The sequence below is a fragment of the Mus caroli genome, chromosome 18 (genome assembly GCF_900094665.2).
Source record: "Mus caroli chromosome 18, CAROLI_EIJ_v1.1, whole genome shotgun sequence".
Lineage (NCBI taxonomy): Eukaryota > Metazoa > Chordata > Mammalia > Rodentia > Muridae > Mus > Mus caroli.
Genome location: NC_034587.1, coordinates 51,809,036 through 51,832,963, shown reverse-complemented (window position 1 = coordinate 51,832,963; position 23,928 = coordinate 51,809,036). Strand labels below are relative to the sequence as shown.

General features: G+C 42.8%; 1 protein-coding gene across 3 annotated transcripts in view; it reads left to right on the top strand.

The window, feature by feature from the left end:
• Positions 1-23,928, top strand: part of Znf608 (zinc finger protein 608) — a 104,878-nt gene that overhangs the window by 2,380 nt on the left and 78,570 nt on the right. For 2 of the 3 annotated variants that reach the window (XM_029471785.1, XM_029471783.1), the window contains exon 2: positions 1,547-2,639. Coding sequence is in view for 2 of the 3 variants with exons in the window: in XM_029471783.1 (XP_029327643.1) it covers positions 1,737-2,639 (903 nt within the window). In the remaining variant the exon portion in view is untranslated. Of the gene's footprint in view, positions 1-26; positions 388-1,546; positions 2,640-23,928 lie in introns of those variants that run through there. The other variant, XM_021150773.1, reaches the window with a different exon arrangement.

Sequence of the window (23,928 nt, the reverse complement as noted above, 5' to 3'; positions counted from 1 at the left end):
TCTCTCTCTCTGTCTCTCTCTCCCTTCCCTCCCCTCCCCCTCTCCTCTCCCTCTCTCTCAACACCCTATTATTCTGAATGCTTGTTAAGAGGAAAAACACCCTTCGGTGCTCGGGTTGTGAATGTGAAGCATCTCTCAGCTGCACAGTGACACATTTTTTTTTTTTTTTTAAGGAGAAAAGGACTCCAGAGCTTTTTGCCAAATGGGGGATGGGGAAGTGGAATAATGTTACTGAGTGATTATTTTGGCTGAGATGTGTTACTTGGTTTCTTCCTTTTTGATCATTTGGTGTTTAAGTAAAATGAGGCACAGGGCTGTGTGCCTAGTGGACTGAGAAATGCTTTTTTGATTTGCCGGCCTAATTAAAAAATGATAAAGGATTTAAAGGTAAGCATACTCTCTCTTCTGCGTCTCTCTCTTTCTCTCTCCCTCTCACTGTATTTATTTATTTTCTTGACAATCAACTGTTAAAAGGGGGCTGATCCCTTTAAAAAAACCGTTTTAACTGCTCTTTGTCAAACACACACTCATTTGTGGTCACTGAGGCCACCTTGGCGCAGACCACTTAAAGCGAATGTCTTAATCAGTTTCCCTACAGTCAGTAGCACCATATTTAACAGACTGAGCAGTTCTGTGACCCAGGGATATGGCAGAATTATTTAGATGGATTTTTCTTTTTCTCCTCCTCCTCTTCTTCTTCTTCTTCTTCTTCTTCTTCTTCTTCTTCTTCTTCTTCTTCTTCTTCTTCTTCTTCTTCTTCTTCTTCCTCAAAAAGGAAGATCTTTAACCTTTCCCCTCATACTGTCTTTTTACTGAGAAAAATACTCTTAAAGAGGTCTGTGCATATTTCATAAAGAATGTTTAGCTGTTGGGGAAGGGGGTGGTAGGTATGTGTGTGAGAGGGGAACTACTGTTGATTTTCTGTTTCTTGTGGAGAACAAAACATTGGTTGTCTAGACAATGTGCAAGAAGAAATATTAAAATTAGAAATAAGGAAAACTTAGTGACATCATTTTGAACACTAGTCCTAGAGAACTTTGAGGGCCTGTTTTTTTTTTTTTTTTGTTTTTTGTTTTTTGCTTGTTTTGTTTTGTTTTTTACATTGCAAGACCCAGGCCATGCTTAGGGGATGTTTAACAGGGTGTTTTTCTTGTATGAATGTCCAGGATCTTTTCCTGGGGTTGAAATAGCACATGTGCCAGGCAAAAATAAAAAATGTTCAACTTAAAAAAAAAAGCCACAAAAACCTTTCTGGACTTGAATCAGATCCTTCGAGATATTTTAATGCTTTTAAAGAACTGGCTATCCCCCTGCTGTTTAGAGGGATTTTAGTTTTAGCTACTGTAAGATGCTTATTGTCGGGGGAAGGGGGTGCTTTTCAAGTCTGCCTGTTTTCCTTTAAACATGGTATTGGACTGTGGAGACAATAATGAGCCCCCAGCTCTCTGTCCTTCCCTGTGCCCCTTCCTAACTCCTCAGTATTAATGGTTTTCTATTTCGGTAATACCCAGACAAGAAATATTCGACTTTTTCCCCCCCTCCACAGGAGAAGCTGGACCTCGAATGAAGGAAGTGAGATCCCTGGACACATTTTGGGGGGCAGGAAAAAGAAGAGGAAAATTGCAAGAAAAATAAATTTTTTTCCTTTTAAGAAAACCCAGAGGAGCTAAACGAATGTCCCCTCATCCCTCAAAGAAAGTTCATCGGGTTTTTAATCTCGAGAGCTCATCTTCAGGATGTCCGTGAACGTTTCGACTGCAGGAAAAGGTGTGGATCCAAATACAGTTGACACTTATGACAGTGGCGATGATTGGGAAATCGGGGTTGGAAATTTAATCATTGATTTGGACGCCGATTTGGAAAAGGACAGACAAAAATTTGAGATGAATAATTCCACCAACACCACTACCAACACCACTAAGGATTGTGGAGGTCCGGCCTCCAATGGGACCTGTTCTACCTCAGCCTTAGCTGATGGCCTAAAATTTGCTTCTGTTCAGCCCTCCGCTCCCCAGGGGAATTCACACAAAGAAACCAGCAAATCAAAAGTGAAAAGGGCTAAAACTTCTAAGGATGCTAATAAATCTCTGCCTTCTGCTGCCTTGTATGGAATTCCCGAGATCAGCAGCACTGGCAAGAGGCAGGAAGTCCAAGGGCGCCCTGGAGAGGCTACTGGCATGAATTCAGCGCTGGGTCAAAGTGTGAGCGGCGGCGGCAGCAGCAACCCAAACAGCAACGGTACCAGCACCGGGACCTCGGCTGCCACCGCGGGGGCAGGCTCCTGTGGGAAAAGCAAGGAAGAGAAGCCAGGGAAAAGCCACAGCAGCCGAGGCGCCAAGCGGGATAAGGATGCTGCGAGATCCCGGAAAGACAAACACGACCTGCTGCAGGGCCACCAGAATGGCGGCGGAGGGCAGGCCCCCTCCGGTGGTCACCTCTATGGCTTTGGGACCAAGAGCAATGGAAGTGGCGCGAGCCCCTTTCACTGTGGGGGCGCTGGGAGTGGCAGCGTTGGGGCTGCAGGGGAAGTTAGCAAAACTGCTCCGGATTCAACGCTCATGGGAAACTCTATGCTGGTCAAGAAGGAAGAGGAGGAGGAGGAGAGCCACAGGCGAATCAAGAAACTGAAAACTGAGAAGGTAGGATACGATCGCCTTCTTGTGTACCCCCCACTCTGTGTGCATTTGTTTGGGGTTGTGGGATGTGCCTCCGGGTGTCTTACACTTCCTAGTGCTTTCGGGTTCTCCGTGAGATTTCTATGACGTTCATCTTTTATGGATGCTATCCCGAGTGCAGATTTTGGCTCTTGCTTCTGCTGCTTGCTTCTGCTGGTGGTGCCAGCGTTTGAAAGGTCATAGGGTGGGAAGCTCTGAATGTTCCAAGTGCCTTTTGCCTTCTTGTAAGAGCGACTTGGCAGCCAGCAAATTGTCCGTGTGTGCTTTGACCAGAAAACCTGCTGCGGCACTAGCTTGAGTTTCGTCCTGGTTTCTTCCCTAAAGAGAATTGTCGTCTGTGTTATTGTAAACCGTGTGTCCTTAGGAACAGGGTTCTAGTTCCCTCTGTGGAAAGGGAGTGTGTAGTGTTATTGACACTCATTGTTCTGTTACTTTCCCCCAAATAGTTCCGTCAAAGGATGTACTCCAGGCTGGGAGTATTGATCACTGACTTTGTAACTATGCAGTCAAACTGTGCCAGTTTTTGGTGACTGTGGAGACGCTCTCTACTTTGCTCTCTCACCCACTGCAGCTAGAGACGTGAGACTGTTATCACTTCGGTCTTTTAGCTTGCCTGGGCAGCTGCGAGATTAGTAAGTAAGAATCGGAAAGCACATTTGGCTTGTGTTCCTGAAATGTGAGGATCCGACCAAGGGGGGCATTGGGGCAGCAGGGAAGCCAACTGTGGCTTAACAATGCCCGACGTGGGCCATTTGGACCCTTGCACTCTTGTTGTTCATTGTCTTAAAGTCTGTGGTTAGACACTGTGCTGGAAACCCCCTGCTCCAGTGTTACCTTGCTTAGGCATGGAGGCCTGGGTTTTGCTTGTCTGGGATGCAGTTGCTTTGGGGTAATGTCTGGGAACTGGCGGCTATGTGTCCTCCAGGCTCGTTGGTTGGGAGGTGAGAGTGGTGTTTCTGTGAAATTAATCTTTAGACTCATTCCACAAGTTGTAGCATGAAGATGTTTCTATCAAGTGGTTGTAGTAACGTGATTTCTTCTAACTATGCTTATTATTGTGATGTGATCCCCCACCCCACCCCCCTTTCTGGCTGGAATGATGCTAAGAAGTCTCCTGGGAATTACTCCTGCATGAAATAACTCACAGTTCTCTGATTCCCTTTATTTTCAACTTGGGTGCTCAGAATTAAAGTTGGAACGGACATAGGAATAAAGTTCTGATTGTAAACACTGATGGAGGCAGAGAGAGGCATAGACAATACCGTCAAACTTGCAAAAGGCTACTGATTGCTTTTGGAATCCAAATCCTCTTAGCCTTTTACATTGATGAATTTAAATCAACTTTAAAAAAATCTCAGGCTTGGCTTCTTACTTTAAATGTGTGGTTTCACATAATTTCTACTAAAAGACAGTTTGAAATCTTCTTATTACTTAGTACAGTGGGGCATTTACTTTTGTTGCCAATAGTCTTCAAATTGCAGCTTTAATCTGCTTTAACTATCTGGATGAATTGCCCTAATCCAGTGCTCACAATGCTGTGGTTAAGGAGTCAGAGCTATTTGATTGGATCCACTGGCTGCTGGGAATGTGGGAGGTTCTGGCCTTTTGCATTCCCCTTAGCCTTTTAATCTTCCAGCCAAATGTTCACATTCAACAATTTTGTTTAGCTGGCGATCGGAACATTTCAGGATCTCAAAGGCTGCTGCCATGGCAACTGAGATTAGTGCGTGGTGTCGGTTCTCCAGTTTGTGTTCCTTTGGCTTCCCAGTCACAGAGGGAAGTGGCTGAAGAATGGAGGGGCTGAATTATTCACACGCATGGCAATGCGTCTTCAGGCAGAGCAGTATAAATGGCATCATATGAATTCCATAAATGAAGAGCAAACAAGTCATGCTGGGAAGCAGGGGTGGAGGTGGGGGGAGGGAAGAGAGAGGACGTTGCCCTGCTGTGTGGAAGCTATGTTCCAACCTCAGCCACCAGAGTTGACCCAGAAATCATTAGTTGACCCAGAAATCATTTTAGGATGGGTTCAGGGGCTTGGAACCTACAGTGTTAGCCACTCTTGCGAAGCTGAGGTGTAGGCTTGGGATCTTAAACATTGTTCCTTAAACACTGCCCCACCCCCACCCCCAAATGACTTCATAATCTCATCCATCCTTGTCTCTCAGAGATGACAACTCCCTGGCATGATAGCACCCAGAGAAGAAAGCCTAATCCCACTAACTATTGGGTATCTCAAATTAGGCTTTGTTTTAGAAAATACAGTGGCCGAAGGATTCCTATTTAGGAAGCTAGAACTTAAGAGGGCATACTTGAAAACAAGTTTCACATCTGAGGCCTCATGAAAGAAGTTTTTTTTTTTTTTTAATTCTATAAGCTTTAAGTTCAACATACTTGAAGAACCAGGTTACTGAAGCATAGGTACCTTCAGAGCCAAGATGCAACAATAGTCTTCTGCTCTTGTGTGAGGGGAGAACAAGCTTTTTTTGGTTTTTATTTTCTTTCTTTCTTTCTTTCTTTCTTTCTTTCTTTCTTTCTTTCTTTCTTTCTTTCTTTCTTTCTCTCTTTCTCTCTTTCTCTCTTTCTCTCTTTCTCTCTTTCTCTCTTTCTTTTTCTGGTTGGAAGGTTAAAGGAGATTCATAAGACTTGCTGTCACTGTTTAATTTTCACAGCATGCTTAAATGTCTATTTTTGGTCTGTTTACTCTGCTTCTTCACTACCCAGGGTCATGTAAAGCATGATAAATTGGACCTTATGAAACCTAATTAAATCAATGAGTGTTCTGGCTCCTTTATGTGGAAACCACAAGTATGTTGTAAAATTCGCCACTCCCTTAATACGTGAAAAAAAAAATCAAAACATACCATAATTCCAAGATGTTTGAGCTGTAGTTCTATAGCCCATTTTGTGGTTAAGCCACCAGTGACATGTCTGCCTAAGTAGGTTTGATGAGTTGGCTTTTGGTTGTTAGAACCTGTCTCTCCACCTTCCATTCTTGCCTCTCAAAGCAGAATGGTCTTGCATTCTGCTGTTTGCATATCTCTCTTCATTGTCTTACAGTTTAGATTTATCAGAAAAGGAACTTTTGGGCTGGTTTAAATAGTTATATTAAGTACTGTTACAATCAGTGGGATTATTTAATCACTAGAATACTGGGAAACACACAAGAAAAAAACAAAACAAAAAAAACCAAAAACAAACCAGTCTTAAAAACAACTGACACTGAAACAGAAATAAATGAAAGTCAGATAGTTGTATCTTAGGATTCTTCTATGCAGTGCGTATTCCAAGAAGGGTTATTTCTGTACTAGATAAACTCTTTTCATTTCCATGGGCCTTGTCTTCTGAGAGATGGTGTCTATAAATGGACCTGTCTATAATAAGATATCATTCATTTTGTTTTATTCTCTTGTAGAAGCCTTTTTTACATGTCACTAGGGAATCCTGACACATTCTCTAAGTGCATGTGAGCAGTTTAAGAACATATTTTGATTAATGACTTTTGTGGCTACGTCCCCCCCCCCACTCCCATAATATAGTGTGTCCTGTGAATTAGGGAGTGCATTTGATCTACGGAGGAATGAAAGGGCAGGAAGGTCACTGGCTTTAATGAAACAACTGAGACCATTGTAGGTGGACAGTGTGCTGTTTTGAAAGTTGCATATGGATTTAGCTAAAGGTGGCTTCCTGTCCGCACCAATCCTCCTTCCAGTTCAATCCAATAGACACCCTGGGAGGTGACAGAGGGGCTGTCTAAGGTGTCTGTAAGAACACACGAATCTTGGAATATCGGTGTTATCGGTTCCATCATTGAATTTTGAGTTGAACATTTGAAGTCTGTTAGGTTTGTTGGAGGAGAAAAAAAAAAAAAACTGTGAAAGTATACACAATTGCTCCAGATTGAGCTCAAAAAGATAATGTTCAACTACTTTAATAACTTGGCAAATAGTTCATAACACTAGGGGGAGAAGGGCAGGGGGAGGGGTGGGTGTCCAAATGTCTTAAGGTTAAGAATATGCTCTCATCAAGGAAAATTGTTTGGGTGCAAGATGGTTTTAATTAGGATGTTATAAAGACTTGTTTTTTTTTCCTAAGCAGCACTTTTATAGTTACTAAATTGAGTGAATGCTGAAAGTGCTAAGCAGAAATCTCCTTAGCCACGGAGGTGTTCAATAACCAGACTCAAACAACAGGGAGAGAACCATCTGCTCTTCGTTTCCAGCATGAAACACAGGGATTGAATGAATGGCTGAGATTTGCCTACATTTTGATGATGTTTGTGCTTTTTTTTTTTTTTTTTTTTAAATTACAAAAAAAAAAAAAGTCCACCTGGTACTTCATAGAAAGTTGAAATTGCAGCAACACACACACCACTGTGAAAACACGTGTTCCCACTTTTTTTTTTTTAACCAGTTCCACTTTTTTCTCTTTTGGGGGGGGAGGGTTTCCTGAAGCTCAGCCATTGGCTATTTCCTAAGGCCCTCTTTTACTTTCTAGAGGCCCTCACACTGAGGGGGTCAGTGCTTCAAAGATCTAAATGATCCTGTCAATTTTCCTCCTGCAGGCTATGGGGGAAAAGCTCCCCAGGGCTCACCCTGGTCATCACTCTTCATTAAACTAATTTTGTGTGGTAGTGCTGGGCACTAGTGTTTACTAGACACGGGTCACGCTCTCATTCAGAGCCACCTTCTAGAATCCTTGATAAACAACAACACACTTCTGTAAGGATAACTCTTGAGTATTTGGCTCTGAGAGACAGGTATTCCAGGCTCTGGGTTTAGTGGGAACCCTGGGTAAAACATTATCCGGCCTTTGTTTGAGGTCTTTTATTGAAGCTAATGACTGGGCTTGTGCCTTCCTGAGATAAATGACATTATCTCTGAGTGGGCTGACAGGAAGCAGACATGTTAATGGTGAATCTGCAGGGGAGTATCTGCTTGGGTTCTGACAAAGGAGTGGAGAAGGGACCCCTGGTTGTGGTCATTAGCACATAATGCATTCTTGCTCATCCTAAGAGGCCCTTGATAATTGGAAAGCTATTTTAGCTACAAGCACTTAAATCATAAATTTACTACCTAAGAGTAGCAACGTAAAGTGTTTTTGTTAAGGAGTATCTGTTCTGCTCTTTGAAGGTGGTGGCAGTTGAGGCTGTTGGTAATGACATTTGGGAGAAGTGGCAGGTTGAAGCATTTGTTTTAGAATCAGATGGGCACCTTCTTTTTCTTTCAACATTGCTCAGCCTTCCTTCTGCATTCACCAGGCCAAAAAGAAAAAAAAGAAAGAAAAGAAAACTGAATCCAAAGCTCCAGGGAAGTCAGTTTTGTATTTGAAGATGTCTTGTGGGAGGGGGATAAAAATCTCCTTTTTTATAAGCTGGGAAAGAGATTTTGCTCAGTGATTTGAGTGTGGTGAAACCTGCCTTTTGAAGTGTATGTTTTAAAAAGTCATGGGTATAATTGAGTTTCAATGCAATTTAAACGCTGCTGCTTGAACGAAGATAATTGCCACGTTGAACACACTCTAGAGGTGTAGAAGAGGTGGAGGGATCACATTCTTCCATTCTTTAATATTAAGCATTGGGAAGTTTGTCATAGTAATTATGTAACACAACATAGTTTTGATTGCCAGCGCTCTCAACTTGCCAGCGATCTGAACATCAAGGATGTAGCTTGGATACTAAACAGTTTATTTCTAAGTCACCTGGAGAGCGTTCTTCTGTTATGTAGAAGCCAGAACTAAGGAAACATTGGGCTACCCTTGGCCGCAACTTCACAGTGGAATATCATTTCTTTGCTAGGATTGTTACCAGTGATTATACAATGATTATACATGTCTGATTCTGGACCATTGAATATGGTAGGGATAAGGAGCAGGTGAAATGTAATCCCTTTGATAGTCAGAGACTAAGTAATGTAAAGATCATATTAGAACCTGGTAAGGGGTCTTTTATAAATGTCTGAGAGTTTAAATGATGTAATTGCATATATAGATGTGGGATTGGTAGTCTTGTGTGGTGTGAGCTCTATTCTTAAAACACAAAACAAACAAACAAGGAAGAACAACAAACCAAGGTTTTGAGCTGGCCCAAAGGGTGTAGGCACTGGACAACAAACCTAAGGACCCAGTGTGTTCCTTAGGTCCCACACTCAAGAGAGAACCAACTCTTGTCATTTGTCCTCTCTGACCCTCTTCATGTGCCCTATGGCAAGGGCGCACACCCATGCCCAAGGGCAGATGCACCTATAAATAAGTAAATGTATTTTAAAAATAAATAAAAGAACCACTAATTTTGCATTTCACTCTGCTGGGGGGGGGGATCCCTCAAATTCTGTCTCCCCGCTGAAATTTCACTAGTGACTGCTTACTTTATGTAACAACTTCTCAATTCAAGCTAAAGGTTTTGGCAACTGTAACAAAGCCATTGCAACAGGATGAAAGGTTGTTAAAACTCCTCTAAGCTGTCTGACCAGCAGTTGGGCTGTTTGTAATGTTATTTTGAGAGCTTCAGGGGAATTCAAGATGATGAGGCTGGCACTTTGTTCTGGAAGCTGAATGTTACATGCCTGCTGAATTTTGCTTAGAAACACCTTTGGGAATGCAGTAGAAGAGATTATGGATTCTGCTTCAAGGACTAAAGTGACCACAAAGCAAATGCTTGAGTCTTGGTAGGCCAGTAGGCCTTGAACTATAGGAATCTCATCAGATATTTAAGGAGTCCTTTACCCCCAGGGAAGTGAAGTGAAACTTTAACATCAATGCTCTAGTTCTGATGGAGAACTCAATGGGTAGGGTGGTCTGATTAGGACAAGTAGGTTTGAAATGGTGAACAGACATCACTGCTGACATTTTCAAGGCCAGTCTCTCTCTCTCTCTCTCTCTCTCTCTCTCTCTCTCTCTCTCTCTCTCTCTCTCTCCCTCCCTCCCTCCCTCCCTCCCTCCTCTCTCCTCCCATCTGGTAATTTGGACCCAGTCTGATTATTACTCATTATGACTCTCAGCCATCTCACTTTCTTCATCCTGGGACTCTTCAGTGTCTGCTAGAACCCTAAGAAAAATGTACATTTAGGTATATCCCAATAATGCCTTATGAATGTAGGCAACACAGTTTAGCAGTAAATAAAAACATATTGATTATATTTTTGTGTCGTTCCTAATGGCCTTAGAAAGCACATATTTAGGGTTGAGAATGGGCTTATTATGTTAACCAGAGAGCAGATGTCATGGTGCCACAGACGTATAATTTTACTTAAAGGGACTTTTAAGGTTTTTGATGTGTTTTCTTTTCCTCTTATTTCCCCGATGGCTTCTTTTTATTGAAGGGTAACTTAAGGAGACCTGGTAGCAATTTTACTGCCTTCCCTTGACAGTTTGAAATAATAGCTTGGTCTTTGCTTGTGCTGATCTCGTACCAGTGAGCTTGATTCTGGTTTTTGTCATGTGGCAGTAAATTTATTATTTATTCATTTATTTAAAAAGTGTAATATGTTTTAAGGAATGGACTCTTTTATATGCTTCAATTAGCAACAGACGACAAAGTTCTAGTTGGTCACACTTTCGTAAACTCTTGGAGGTCGTTGCCTGCCCCTTTGATTAAAGAAAACTTGTGGTTTGGTTGCAAAGCGCATCTGGCCTTCTGGAGGCTTGCTTTTCCTTGCACCCCTGTGTCCTTCACATTAGTCACTGAGGGTTCAAAGGTCGCGTCCAAGTTCTTCCGTGTTAGGTTAGCAGCCTATGTTGGAGGGCTGCCCTTTAGTTAGGTACCGGCCTTACCGCACCTCTGAATTCCTCTAGCGTAAAAATCACTGTGCAGATTTTATAGTTTAGCTCATTCCTCAGTGAAAATAGGAGGGGGGTTTGGAGAACATTCCTCTCTCACCCTCTCCATCCCCCTTTCCAAACAGTGCTCAACCAGACCGGCTTACTTTTGAATTTCCTGTCATCTCCTTCACCGCTTTTATGGATAGCTCCTATTAAAAACTATAATGTTTGACTTGGAAGGCCTGAAACCTTGGGTTTTTCATTCTTCATGGGGAACTGTGTATTTGCATGTGGCTCACCACAGTACATGGATAACGCCATCAAATCTGATCTTTCCGTTTGGGCTCATGGTCAGCACAATGGCACTTAGCTCTCTGTTCCCTGGTCCCAGTGCTTTTGTGATGGAAATGAAGTTAGGACCGGAGTCTAGGAAGCAAAAGGAGATAAGACGCAACAGCAAATAGAACCTGACCCTTGACCTACTTCAAAAGCAAGCAGTGGTGATTTAAAAAGGAAGAAGAAGAAGAAAAAAAAATCCCAGGGAGTGAAAGAGAGGGTAGTCCATTTTAACTCGGTGTGAAGCTGTGTGGAAGTTGCGCAGAGCGCAGATGAATGGTGGCCACCCCGTCAACCAGACAAACTGACGGCTTGGTAGCTGATGGAGAAGCTCTGAGCATTCCCAGATCTGTCAACTGCTGGAAGATACAATATGAACTAAGTCTCTCATGCGTGCTGGCTGGGGCTGCCCAAAGGGAGCAACAGGATTTCACAAGGGAGCTATTGGTCTCCCTCCACCCCTAGCTCCATGCATCCAGCTCCGTTTGGACAATTGTCTCCATTTACATTCCTCGCCCAAATCCTTTCCCCAGCCTTTTCCGTCATGGCGTAGCAGATGCCAGACACTGAAGTCGAAAGCCAGCAGCTGTTTCCATTACTTCATGGCTCTATGGGCCCTTAATAGCTGCTGCTTCCCCTTTTCCTCCCCTCCCCCACCTGGTAAAGAAAGGCCCTCTCCCTTGGACTGGGCCCCGACCTGTGTGTTAGTGTGCAGGTCCCTTTATTTTTTGTGTGTGATGGGAACCAGAGACCAGCCTGCTTCGGTGGGGGCGTGGCCTGGTCTCCTAGGGGCGCGCTGCTTGCTCCTGGACTTCGGGGCTTCACTCACCCTCCTTGCAGCCAGGGACCCGTTTATGGCCCTGAGCACAGTAAATCTGTCAGCTCTTCAGGACGCCTTCACCTCTTTCTTCATTTGCTCCAGCTTCTAGTCTGACAACGTTCCCCTGAGGCGGAATTCTAATCTACTTCCAATTAGTTGTAAAATGTGACTGAAATTTCCACATTATGACTGCTGTTTTACTTACACGAACACATCTAGAAACAAATTAATGCCCTTCACTATTTATTTATTTATTTATTTATTTCTTGAGCCTTTAGATTTACTCGAAGAGGAAGAGTTACCGACTATTAGGAAATGACTTCCATGGGTTGTATCTTCACCACTCTCATATGCGGGATATATTAAAACAAGAGGACTCCTTCAGTTAGAAGTCCCCTCCCAGTCACCGTTCAAGATTCCGAATGTACTGCAAATGTTTAAGTTTTACCAAAAAAAAAAAACAAAAGTAGAATTTCTAAAATAAGTTAAGTAGGGGCCCCTGTAGAGTGTTTTAATCGATACACATACAAATTTACTTCTAAGTATAGCACAGCTACATTTATTTGGCCCAGACACATTGTTACCTTTTAAAAATTACTTTGTTATATGGCCAAAAGCTGTTGTCCCAGATAGAGGAAACGGGTCGCTCTGGCTTGAAAAATAGGGTTATGTTAATGATGTCATTGTAGGCACTAACAAATACCCTAAATTGTGTCTAAGTCCCTGGAGCAAAACTTCTTGGAGCTCTTGGGTTCCCCATCCATGGAGTCCCATGGTTTAAGCCCCCAGCGCCCATGCAAAAGTGGGTGGCTCTCAGGTGGGGGACATCTGTACACATCAGTGCTCATGACTCTTCCTTGTCTTCAGTGAATTTTCTCGAAGTTGTTGATCCACCCAATGTTTGGGAACATTAGAAGGGTTTAAATCTTGGCCTGGAAAGAGACATTAAGAACCCTATTTCGTCACATCCCCTGGAAACTACTTTCTCAAACACCAGTGCGGGGGATGACTTGAGTACACATAGCAGTGGATCCGCAGCTTAGCATTGGTGTAGAGGTGGTGCTCTCTGTGTTAAAGGATGTAAAGAGCAGAATTTATTGGCACATTTTATAGTAGAGTTCCGTCCTCCAGCATCTTGGCAGATTGATACAAACAGGCGTAATGGGCTTTAAAGAGGTGTGAAGGATTTTACTGATGGCCAAGAGCTTATGTTGATCACGTCACTCTGGTTGGTTTCTAAGTAACAGCTTTCCCTGTAAATGGAGGTATCTATTGTCTTTTCAAGGTCTTTGTCATATAATAATGAAAGATCCATGTTGATTGATTCTTTTTTTAACCCTCCTTTTTATGTGCTATTTTCAATCTCTGGAATCAAGAGAAGTGTTTATTTCACTGCACTTAAACAGGTCTTATTTTACATTATTTATTATATATGGAATATAAATTACTTAGATGATTTTTACCAAAACTCTTCATGTTTATTATCTATGAGACAGAAATGGCTCAAATAGTTTTTACAAAAGCCCTTTATTTAAACTAGGTACAGACTCCATTGAAGCAGCAGGCAAGTCTTTTATATGGCTTCCTTTCTTCTTCCTTAATGTTTGGTAGCAAAAATAAAATGGGCAGATTGAAATCCCTGAAATTTTAAGGCATAGGGCCTCTTAGATTGCGGAGCCCCCCCACCCAGCTTAAAAACATGGCCATCTCCATACTAAAACCTCACAATAGGCACGACTGTGGTAGCCCCTCCAGTCCTGGGGTTCACTAATTACCCCTTAATGAGGTCAGTGTGCCCCAGTAGCTCCCTATCTTGGGAGGAAAAGCACACAGGATAGTTGGATTTCAAGTGGATCTTGCTGTATTTGCAACTTAGCATAACTGCTTTGAAGGCCCCCAGGGTACCTAATTGGGGCCTGGCATTTGGGTTTGGGAGGTGGAGGTGGGGGTGGGGCTGCTGCACACAGCTATTCTTTGTGTGTCTGGAAGCCACTGTGCACCTTGGAAGCATTACAGGCATTTGTTGCTGGTGCATAGTTTTATAAACTCTGAATGAGCTTCTTGCCTTTTTAAAACCATCGGGAGAGCAAAATAGTGGGTGAACGTAGAAGTCTTTGGGTTGGTCAGCAGCCAAGCTGTTAACAACTGCAGCAGCAGCAACAACAACAACAACAACATTCAGAGACGAATGAATGGTTGAATATTAGAACAAACCATTTGTTGCCAAACTACGACTTACTCCTCACTCAATCCTCTGGGCTGGTAGGTGACACTATGAGGCTGTAGAGTACAGAAACCGAATGCCCAGGGTTGTGTTTTGTGATCACCCTCAACTGTTTCCCTCTTGTCCTTTCTTTGCATGCAAAACAGGTAAAAGGGAGAAATGATGTTGTTATTTAATGGTGAGGCTGCTTAGCCAAGAGCATGTCTTAAACTATTAAGAAATGAGCTAAGAGGTGTGAATGCAGCTTCCTTGCCTGGTCAAGACAGTAAAACTCTAAGATGGCTGGAAGAAAAAGCTTGAGGACTCTTGTTAATGTTTTGTTTTCTAGTTGGTTGAGATGGTGGTGGGGAGAGTCAAGCGAGTCGGTAAACTCAGGAGGAGAGCAGAAGCAAAAAGGCTGGGTAGTGGAGGGCCCTTGGTGCCCCATGGTCTTACCCAACACATTCTCTAGAATTGTTGGGACATTTGTCAGAAACATCCCCTGTTTAATTGGGTAGTGGCATGGTTCTGAATAGAAAGGGACTCTCCAGGAAGGCAGTGGTGTGGTATACAATCAAGGGGCCAAAGAGCTGTTGTCTGGCAGCCTAAAATTGGTGTGATTCTCTTTAGAAAAGGACAGGTGATTTTTTTTTTTTTTTGACAGTAAAATACCAGAAACAATAGCTTTTGTTCCCATAGGAGTTGTAGCTCAGCCTTCTAATCTCATGGATAAAGAGGCTTAGGGATGTCTCCAGTAAACTACTGTTTTCTGGAAGTGTCAGGCTAAACACTTCCTTATTCATTACTTTTATTTTTACATCAATCTTGTGAGTGAGAACTCCTCTTTTGTCTACAAGCTACCACACTTCCTGACAGATCCAATTTTTTTTTTTTAACACTGCCTCTGATCTTTTTGACCATGGTCAAAGCCATCCCACTGGAACATTAAAACCATTTGTTCCTTATGCGATGCATTCCTCACTATTTTATGTGTATGAGTGTTTGGGTTGGATTTGTAGTGTGTGCACCACGTGCAGACTTAATGCCCTGGAGACCAGAATAGGACTTTGGATGACCTGAAATTGTAGTGAGGGATAGTTGATGCTGGCAGCTGAACCTGGGTCCTCCTGGATGACAGCTGGGTGCTGTTAACCACCGAGCCATCTCTCCAGTCCCACGTGAGGCAGTCTTGAAAAAATGGAGCTTAACAATTATCTAGCCTGTTTAACCTTGATTGTTTTCTTCCTCAAGTTTTGGTACTGCTGTTTTAATAGCTGGATAACTCTGACCTGGTATGACTTTCCTATTCAAATGGAACCGGGTAGGTTTATGGGTAGCCCTCTTCTGCGGACTTGCACAAAACAGGGAAAGCAGAGTTGAGGAACCAATAGGATATAAAAGATCAGGTCTTAATGGCTTCACTGCCAAACTTCTTGTGGCTTTTTAAAGTGTGCTCTTATTTACATCTGATGCTTTTCTAGTGATATAGTCTCTATAAGTGAAGGAAGAGAACGGGTTTATGTCTGTGAGACTTCAACATAACTCTTAACCATAGGCTTAGATCTTCACTCTTACCGCTAGAAGTACCATTGTCTCTAAGACCACTGAGTGAGAATGTTTCTAAATGTAAAGAATTACTGATTGTGGTGTCTTCTAGTTTTAATCCCAGCACTTGAAAGATGGAAGCAAGTAGATCTATGAGTTCTAGGCCAGCTAGGCGTACATGCGAGAACCTGTCCCTCTGACACCCCTGCCCCCCGCCGCCACACACACACACACACACACACACACACACACATACACACACACACACACACAAAACCGCCACCTCACTTAGATTTGATTCTTCAGTGAGCATTCTTTGTTTAAATGTTAATGTGTGCTCAGTCTAGGCTTACTTAACAAACCAAAATGTAAGTGTGGAAAAAAAAAAAATCCTAGCACCTGTGTGAAACCCCAGAAGTCCTGAAAGCATGAATGTCCCTACGGCTTTAACCTTTCCTGAAAGACAGCTTTTCTTGCTACTTGTCCTTGGCTCAGTGATGTAAATCCTTGCTAGGCTTTTAAGACGTCACCACCTAAACATGCCCTCTACTCAGGTGTTCAGTTTGACACAGGTAGGATAAAGAATTGGGGAGGGCAGGCGCCAAGTTTTCTGCCCCTATGACTTAATATGAATTCCTCTTGGGTCTTGCTGGTCCCATTGAGCCTGTGTGATATGCTATTTAGATGGCTCCTTTTTGTTACTGGTATAACCCTGTGTGGGGGAGAGAACTAACCTAAGATGCTCTGAAAATGATTTTTATAAATCTGCTTACCCCAAGTCTAATGCTTTCTATTGTAGCTTATATTAAAGGCTTACGGATCACTCTGAAAGATGACAAGCCTCCTGCAATATCATGTACATGATTTCCTGGCACCAACTAATCTTTTCTAGGGACCGGAGCTAGTGCAGCTGCAGTTACTTCCATGGGCTAATCCTGCCCAGTTTTAAAGGGACAGGAGTTTTTACTAGCTGCAGTTATGTCCCAGTGATCAGATAACACAAGATCACTTGCTTTGCTAGAGTTCAGCTGTCTACATATTAAATCGTAAACGCCTTGGAGTTTCTGACAATTGTGAACACTGAAGAAGCCAGAAGACTTTATACTTGAATTTTCTTTCATCTTTACTAGAACACTGGATGCACATAATTCTTCAAATCAATTTTTAAAGGATTTATTCTACTTATTAAAATTATGTGTATGTAGGGTGGCGTGTGTGTGTGTGTGTGTGTGTGTGTGTGTGTGTTTGGCTGAGGAGGCCAGAGATGTTGGATCTCCTCCCCTGGAACTGGAGACCCAGGCAGTTGAGAGCAGCCTGGCATGGGTACTGGGAGTCAAACTTTCAACCTCTGGCTGAGCAGAATGGGCTTTTAACTACTGAGCTTTTTCTCCAAGTTCTCAAATTGCTTTTTTAATCTGGTGAGTGAGTGGCTTGCCACCATATACCAGCAGTGGAAGGAGTTAAATGGCGGTGAAAAAAATAGGTAATGATTTATCTTTCATCTGCCATAAGTTCTAAAAGCTTTCTGGAGTCTCCCTCATTTTGGGCCCATTGTCATTTGTTTTAGGATCTAAAGAATGAAACTAACTGGATAAATAATTCTGTGCAATGGAGTAGAGTCGTCTCCATGTTATTTGAGCCTGAATGTGCGTGCATAATTGGAGAGATTATTGGAGAGAGAGAGTGTTTTGCTGTGGTAGATGTGGTTTCAATCCTAGCATTGAGCATAGCATTTAGTTTCTCAGCTTACCCACAAAATCTGTGACTAATTTAGTGAATGTGAAGATTTTTGTCCAGATGGTTAGGTTTAATTGTAAAAACTGGAAAGATTTCAAAGTACCCTTTGGGGGAGTGTGGGAAATGAGTAAACAGCTAGAAAGAATTAAAAGTAACGATAAATCACCAAATATAGAATATATGTATATTTTATATTTATAAACACACACTCATATATACTTAAACACACACATATATTTATATACAGGCAGGGAAAAGCTTAAAGAATTGATTATAGCAGCACGAAGGTAGAGGATCTAGAAAGATGAGTGTATTCTGCGTGGTTAGCTTTCTCTGAGCTCAGAACAAGCTTCGTCACAAAGGTGGTGAAGTCCAACTTCCTCGGCACTGGCTGGACATGGTTAAGGTCATTAGTTATTAACTCACTAGATGCTGAAGTGGGTTGTGCTCTCTCCCCTGAGACTTGGCTTAGAAGCCCAGGCCTGCATGTTCTGGTCACAATGCAGCTGTGTAACCCAGAGGGGTAGGAAGTTTGATTTTAGCACCCATTTCTTCTTCTCAATTCCTTCCTGTGATAGCCATGCCAGAATGGGTAAAACCATTGTAAGGATGCTCTCCCAACTATTTAAGAGCTCCTCCTCCCTATCCCTATCCCTATCCCTATCCCTTCTTATGGGGCCGGGTGCTGAAAACACAGACGTTGCCTCTTTTGTGCTTAGCAGTCAGGATACTGATGACCTAAATCTTGACCCCATAAATTACCTTTCTCTTTCCCAGAAAATTTTCTTTGAAGTTGGTAGCCTAATAGATTCTATACTGAACTGCTTTTTTTTTTTGAGTTACCTAGATTTATAGGGAGAGAAAGAAGTGACGTGCCAATGACTTCAAGAAATATCTAGACAAAAGGGAAGGCCACAAGGCTATGGACAATATCTGCTGTGTAAAGTGGACATTGGTTGTGGAAAATGGTCCCTAAGGAAGCAACAGAAATGTATTCAGACATCAGAGAGTGTAGAGGAGTGAGCTCTATGAGCTAAATCGATGGGCTACATTTACCATATACCAATTGCTTTCATAAGAGACTGAGGCTGCTTTGCATAATGGAAGATTTGAGAGAAAAAGAAAACAACACCACCCAAAACAAACAAACAATCAAACCAAAGGCCTGCCATATTGGGATGGTGTTTTCCAGGTTCTGAAAAGACTAAGAGGAGTCAAACCATGAGAAGACAATCCACAGAATCAACTAAGCAGGGCTCATAAGGCCTCCCAGAAATGGAAGCTACAAACAGGCTCTATGGGTCTGAGCTAGGTCCTCTCCATATACCTTATGGTTGCGTAGCTTGGTGTTTTTGTGGGACTCCCAACAGTGGGAGTGGGGGCTATCTCTGACTCTTTTGCCTGTTCTTGGGACCCTTTTCCTCCTACTGGGCTGCCTTGCCCAGCCTTGAAATTACGATTTGTGCCTAGTCTTACTGTATCTTGTTATGTCATGTTGGGTGAATATCCTGGGAGACCTACTTTGTTTGTTTGTTTGTTTAGGGAAACAGAGGAAGTGTTGGTGGGGTGGGTAGCTGGGAGTGGTAGTCACTAGGAATACAATGTTTAAGAACTAAAAAAGAGAACTTTGGAGAGAGACCTTTCTGTGTGGGGAGTAAGTTTAAGTCTCCTTGGCAGCTACACCAATAGCATTGGAGAGCAAGGTTAACTGAAGGTTCTCTATCCTGTAACAAGGAAGTGCTCTTTGCCTTGCTCCTCTTGGCTAAATTCCTGCCAAAAAAAAAAAAAAAAAAAAAAAAAAGGTATCTTTCTCCATCTTCTGACAGATTCTTATCTGGCTATAGTCTGGTTTTTCTCCCACTGTTTATCAAGAGCTTTGACCTCTGTAAGCAATCCATTGGATGGCTCTTACTGCCAATCCTGATAGTGCTCCGCAGTCCCAGGTGAATGGACAGATAAAGGGCAGAGATAAGAGGCTCAAAGGTAGGGACTGTCTGGTAGGGGAAGAAGCAGGAGAGTGTGGTTGCTGCCTTCAGTAGCACGCCTGGATGAGTCATATTTTCTGCCTACGTGTCAGGCTGATTTCACCATCAGCTTGCTCTATGCTCTAGTCATTTTCTTCCTCCTGTTTCTTTCTTTCTTCCTCTTTCCCTCCCTTCACTCTACTCCCTAACCTAAGGCCTCATTAATGCTAGGAAATGTTCTATCACTGAGCTATTTCCTCCATCCTTTCTGTAGAGATTTCTTTTACTCTGGTAATACAAATCATGTGATTCTGATTTTTCTAACCTTCTTAAAACTTAATATAGAGCCCATGATTCAAATAGAGAACTGGTAAGGACAGGAGGTCCTGGAGATGGATGCTGCCATTCAAGTGCACTGTGAGACAACTTGAGAGCAAGATTCATGCTGTTTATTTCTGTAGTTTTTTTTTAAATTTGTTATGAATTTCATATATTAGTCCAGTTATGTTGTGGTTTCCAGAAATTATTGCAGATTTCTCATGAACCTGATAAGTCAATTACGGGCATCGAAATAAGAATAACGCACATCACTGAAAAGATGAGGGTAGCTTTACACAGTTCAGGCAACAGGAGTTCCAAAGATACAATGCGTTTTAAGAACACAGAATCTGTGTAAGTAGTAAGTAATACGTTTTATTTCTTCCCAAGCATTGATTTGGCAAAAGGGAGTTTTGGATGACAGAGCCCATGATTGTGTTTTTCTGTTGGAAACCTGGGCTATCTTAAGACCCAATGGAAAAGAAGGTCACCAGAAAATTGTAGACTACTTTTGTCACTGCTTCTTTCAGGCTTTCAATGACAGGAAGTTCCTATAATGGAAGAGGTTGGGTCTCAGAGGCTGAGAGAGCTGTGGTTTGAAGCTGTATTATAGGGTACAGAGCCTTGTCAAGTGTCTGAGATGGAAGACAAAGAGCGCTTGCAGAGGAAGGAGCTGCGACAGCAGCTCCAAAAAGTGATGTTGTGTAAGAGGGGGCTTGAGCTTGGAATCTGGATTGATTGGATTGGACACAACCACAATTTTCTGGACTGTACTTCCTCACCGTTTTCTTGGCTGACTGCACATGCTGTTAAATCCCCTCAGATAACACACAAGGCATGCATTTTGCACAGTCTGCATCCAGATTGGATTGGGACCTGGTCCTAGGCCCCATCATGCAGGGCCTTGTAGGCTATGGTGAAGGAGTTTGTCTTCTAGTTGGAGCGAAATAAATAGCATGACTTAGTTAGATTTAAAAAGAAAAAAATCTTCCTCTGAAATGTGTTGGGTGGAGGGAGCCAATTGCCAGAGGTGCAGTGAAACTGATTATGGATTTTTCCACAAGGTCCCATAAGACACAGTAGATGTCTTCATTAGTCCTAGAGTTAGGTTGAAAGTAGTCATGTTGTCCAAAGGTAAAGACAGACTAGGACTTGATCTGGAGTTGGGAAATAATAAGAGTTAAGGATTAGCAGCTGAACGGGATGGGGGTGGGGTCTGTGGGATCAGTAGTTATGAGTCACTTTTGTTTGTTTGTTTGTTTGTTTCTGTTTTTTTGAAACACTGTTTTCCATATTCCTGACTGACTTCAGTAAATAGTCAAGGATGACCTTGAATCTTTGCTTTTGCATTCTGAGTGCTGGCGTTGCAGGCGTGTACCAGCACAGCCAGCTAGGATGCACCTTTGACACAGACTGAGGCAATCTGACATTTGTGATGGTTAGGGTCCGGACACAGACAAGGGTGAAGTTGATTTGGAGGTTGGTGGGCTGAGAGAGGTCACCCAAAGAGTAAGTGTCCTTAGAAAAGACAAGAGAGCAGAGATGAGCCATGGAGTTTTAAGAGGAGCCTGGGGCACACGGTGCTTTGGAAGAGGAAACCCCAGGCAATCTGGTGTTTTCTGGAAAGCAAGTTTAGAAATTCCATCCAGGTGGCTCGGATCATCTGTGCCAAATGCTGCCGAGAACTCAGGTTATAATGAGACTCAGAATCGACGACTGCTAAACTCAGCAACCATAGTCCTTACTGAAACACAGGGGCAGGGAAACAAGATATCACTGAAAGACTTAGGTTATTGAAGGAGGGGGATCAGAATATATCAAAAAAAAAAAAAAAAGGTTAGCGTAAGGACTGAAATGTTAATCTAAGTATTTATTATTTACCAAGGAGTGGTTATAGCTGTGGGTGGAACTCAGTTGGTAGAGTACTCGTCTAGCATGTACAAAGCCCTGAGATGAATCTGCAGTGGCTTCTTTAGCTGTAAAGCAAGTTCAAGGACAGCCTACGATACATAAGAAGACCCTATCTCAAAAGGGGACCGGAAAGTAAATATCTATCACTTTCAATATGTAAGGAACGTTTAATAGCCTGTTTACGCACTGCTGTGGAATGGAGGCAGGCAATGATACTAGAGCGGAGGCAATAAATGTTCTTTATTAGGCTCGAGGATCAAGGTAGGGGAGATTTGGTATGGGGGGGGGAGATGGAGGTGGGGGGGGAGTGCTGCCTTGGAGCTTGGCAGTTGAATGAGTCTTCTATTGTAACATGGAAAGATGAGGTTTAGCAACATATACTGGGTTGATAGAATTAGTGGCTAAAAACAAAACAACTCCTCTGGATTAAAATAACAGCAACATCTAGCAAATTTTTGCTGGTGATTACACAGGCCTTGCCCATGCAGAGCATGCTGGGGAAACTACGCCCCTAGCCAGGAAGATTTTATTTTACCATCTGTGCAGCATTGTTATGGTGTTAAGGGACTTAGAAATTTCTTTAATAGAGATGTTTTAGACAACAATTGTGTATCTGCCCCCCACCCCCTTCCTCTCCCCTGTGGTTTAGGGATCTTTGACTACTCTGACTGGTTTTTCAGGAGTAGAAATCGTAGAAAAGCAAGGTGCATATCCGTGACTCTGTTTATTTCTCCATTTATACCTTTATCCATCTCTTCACTGAACAAGTCTTTTCTGAGTGCCTGGGTCTGGGTCTCCAAGGCACAGCCAAGTCTTTATCCTGTGAAGCATATATTCTGAGTTCTTATGGAGAGAGCCACTGTATTGTGTGCTGTAAGGGGGAACGTAGCAGGGGAGGATGGAAGAGAGCTGGTTGAAGGGAGAGTTTAGACGTGTTTGTTCTGGAGTAGGACATGAATACAGACTGCCAAGGACCATTTGACCCATGGAGGCAGTCAATACTAGACCTAGAGTGCAGTCCCTGAGGTGGGAAGTGTTTGCAAGCCTGAGGAGATAAAAGTGTCCAATGTGTCAAGAGTGAGAGATGGAGATGACAAGGAGGCCCTGTGATCTCAGTGGTATTAGCTAAACTTCTGAGGCCATCCCAGATCTTTGGGTTTTTCATTTCTCTGTGGTCCCGGGAGATCGAGGTATCATCTTGTGTGAAATATGTCTGTCAGTCCCACAGGAATGCTGCGAATCCCAAAGGCTATTGGTAGAACCTTCCTCAGAAGACATTAATGAAAGGATCACTTTCCAGGTGGAGGGTTTTCTCAGTTCTGAGTGTTCACACTTGCACACAGGCACAACTGTGCATGCACACACTCACGCGCACACCTCATGTACTGCCAAGTTATAAATAACGTTGATTATTCCATCTTCAAACAACAAAGTTAAAATGCGATGGGCTAATGATACAAAGACCAATCCCATTTGTTTTACACCCTCTACCTTCTCAGTCCCTTGGCATCTGACATGTTGGGTGTTTGTGGAGAAGGTTGTTAATCTCAGCACACAGAAGGCTGAGGCAGGACTGCAAGTCAGAGGACAGCCTGGGCAACACAGAGAGGCCTTGTCACAAACAAACACACTTAAAACAAAAGAATATGTCTCCTACTTTGAGACTTGCCTCATTAAGCTAAATTAGTTGTGCTTAGTAAATTACTGCTTTGCTTTGTTGTGTTGGATACAGAATCTTCTACGTAGCCCAGGCTGGCCTCAAACTGGAGATCCTCCTGCCTCAGACTTAAAGTAATTCTTAAGTGATTTTAAAAAATAAAAATAAAATCACTACATGAGACTATAGAAATTGAAGTTGTAAATATGTAGCCCATAATGGAAACTGAGAGTTCCTGTCCCTAATGCTTGGCCCCTCCCAGGCCGCTCCCACTAACTTCCATCTGTAGCTTTATTGAAGTGGTCCTTCTCTGTCAGTCACGTGAATTTGCAATTCGCATCTGAGCATTTCTGTTCTCGAGTAGCCATGTTTTGGAAAATCACTTGCTGTGCTTGGATTCCACGGGTTAGCTGGGCTGGCAGCACGGGGGCTGTTGGCAACCTTTCTCGGTTATAAGAAATGTCCTATGGAACATCTTTTCAGGCACACATCTGAAAATTTAACCCCCCCCCCCCCCCCACGCAGCCGACTGGATGGTATGGATCACCCAACACTAGAACATTCAGTGTGCACTTCTCTACAACTTACCGCCACCATCGGGTATGACTTTTCTGGCTTCAATTAGCAACTTGCCGTTTCAATTTGTATTTTTCACGAGTATGCTTTGATAACTTGTAATCTTTGCCTGGTTTTATGGTGAACCAGCCACTTCTTGACCTTAAATATTTCAGGTGCAGGTTAACTAATCACACTCATTTTCTACGTTTTGCAAATTTCTTGCTTGCTGCCTTACGTTTGCCCCCCCCCCCCCCCCGAGGTCTAACTAGACTTCATGGTGGGTGGTTTGCAAATATTTTTTCCCATCTCTTATCTCTGGATGGTGTTTATTCACGTCCCCTCCCTATCCCCATCTACCAGTCCTGTGTAAAAATCTTAAACTGTGTATTGAAGTTTTATAATTAATTTTCCTTCATAGATGTTGAGCTTTGCACTGGCTTAGGGAG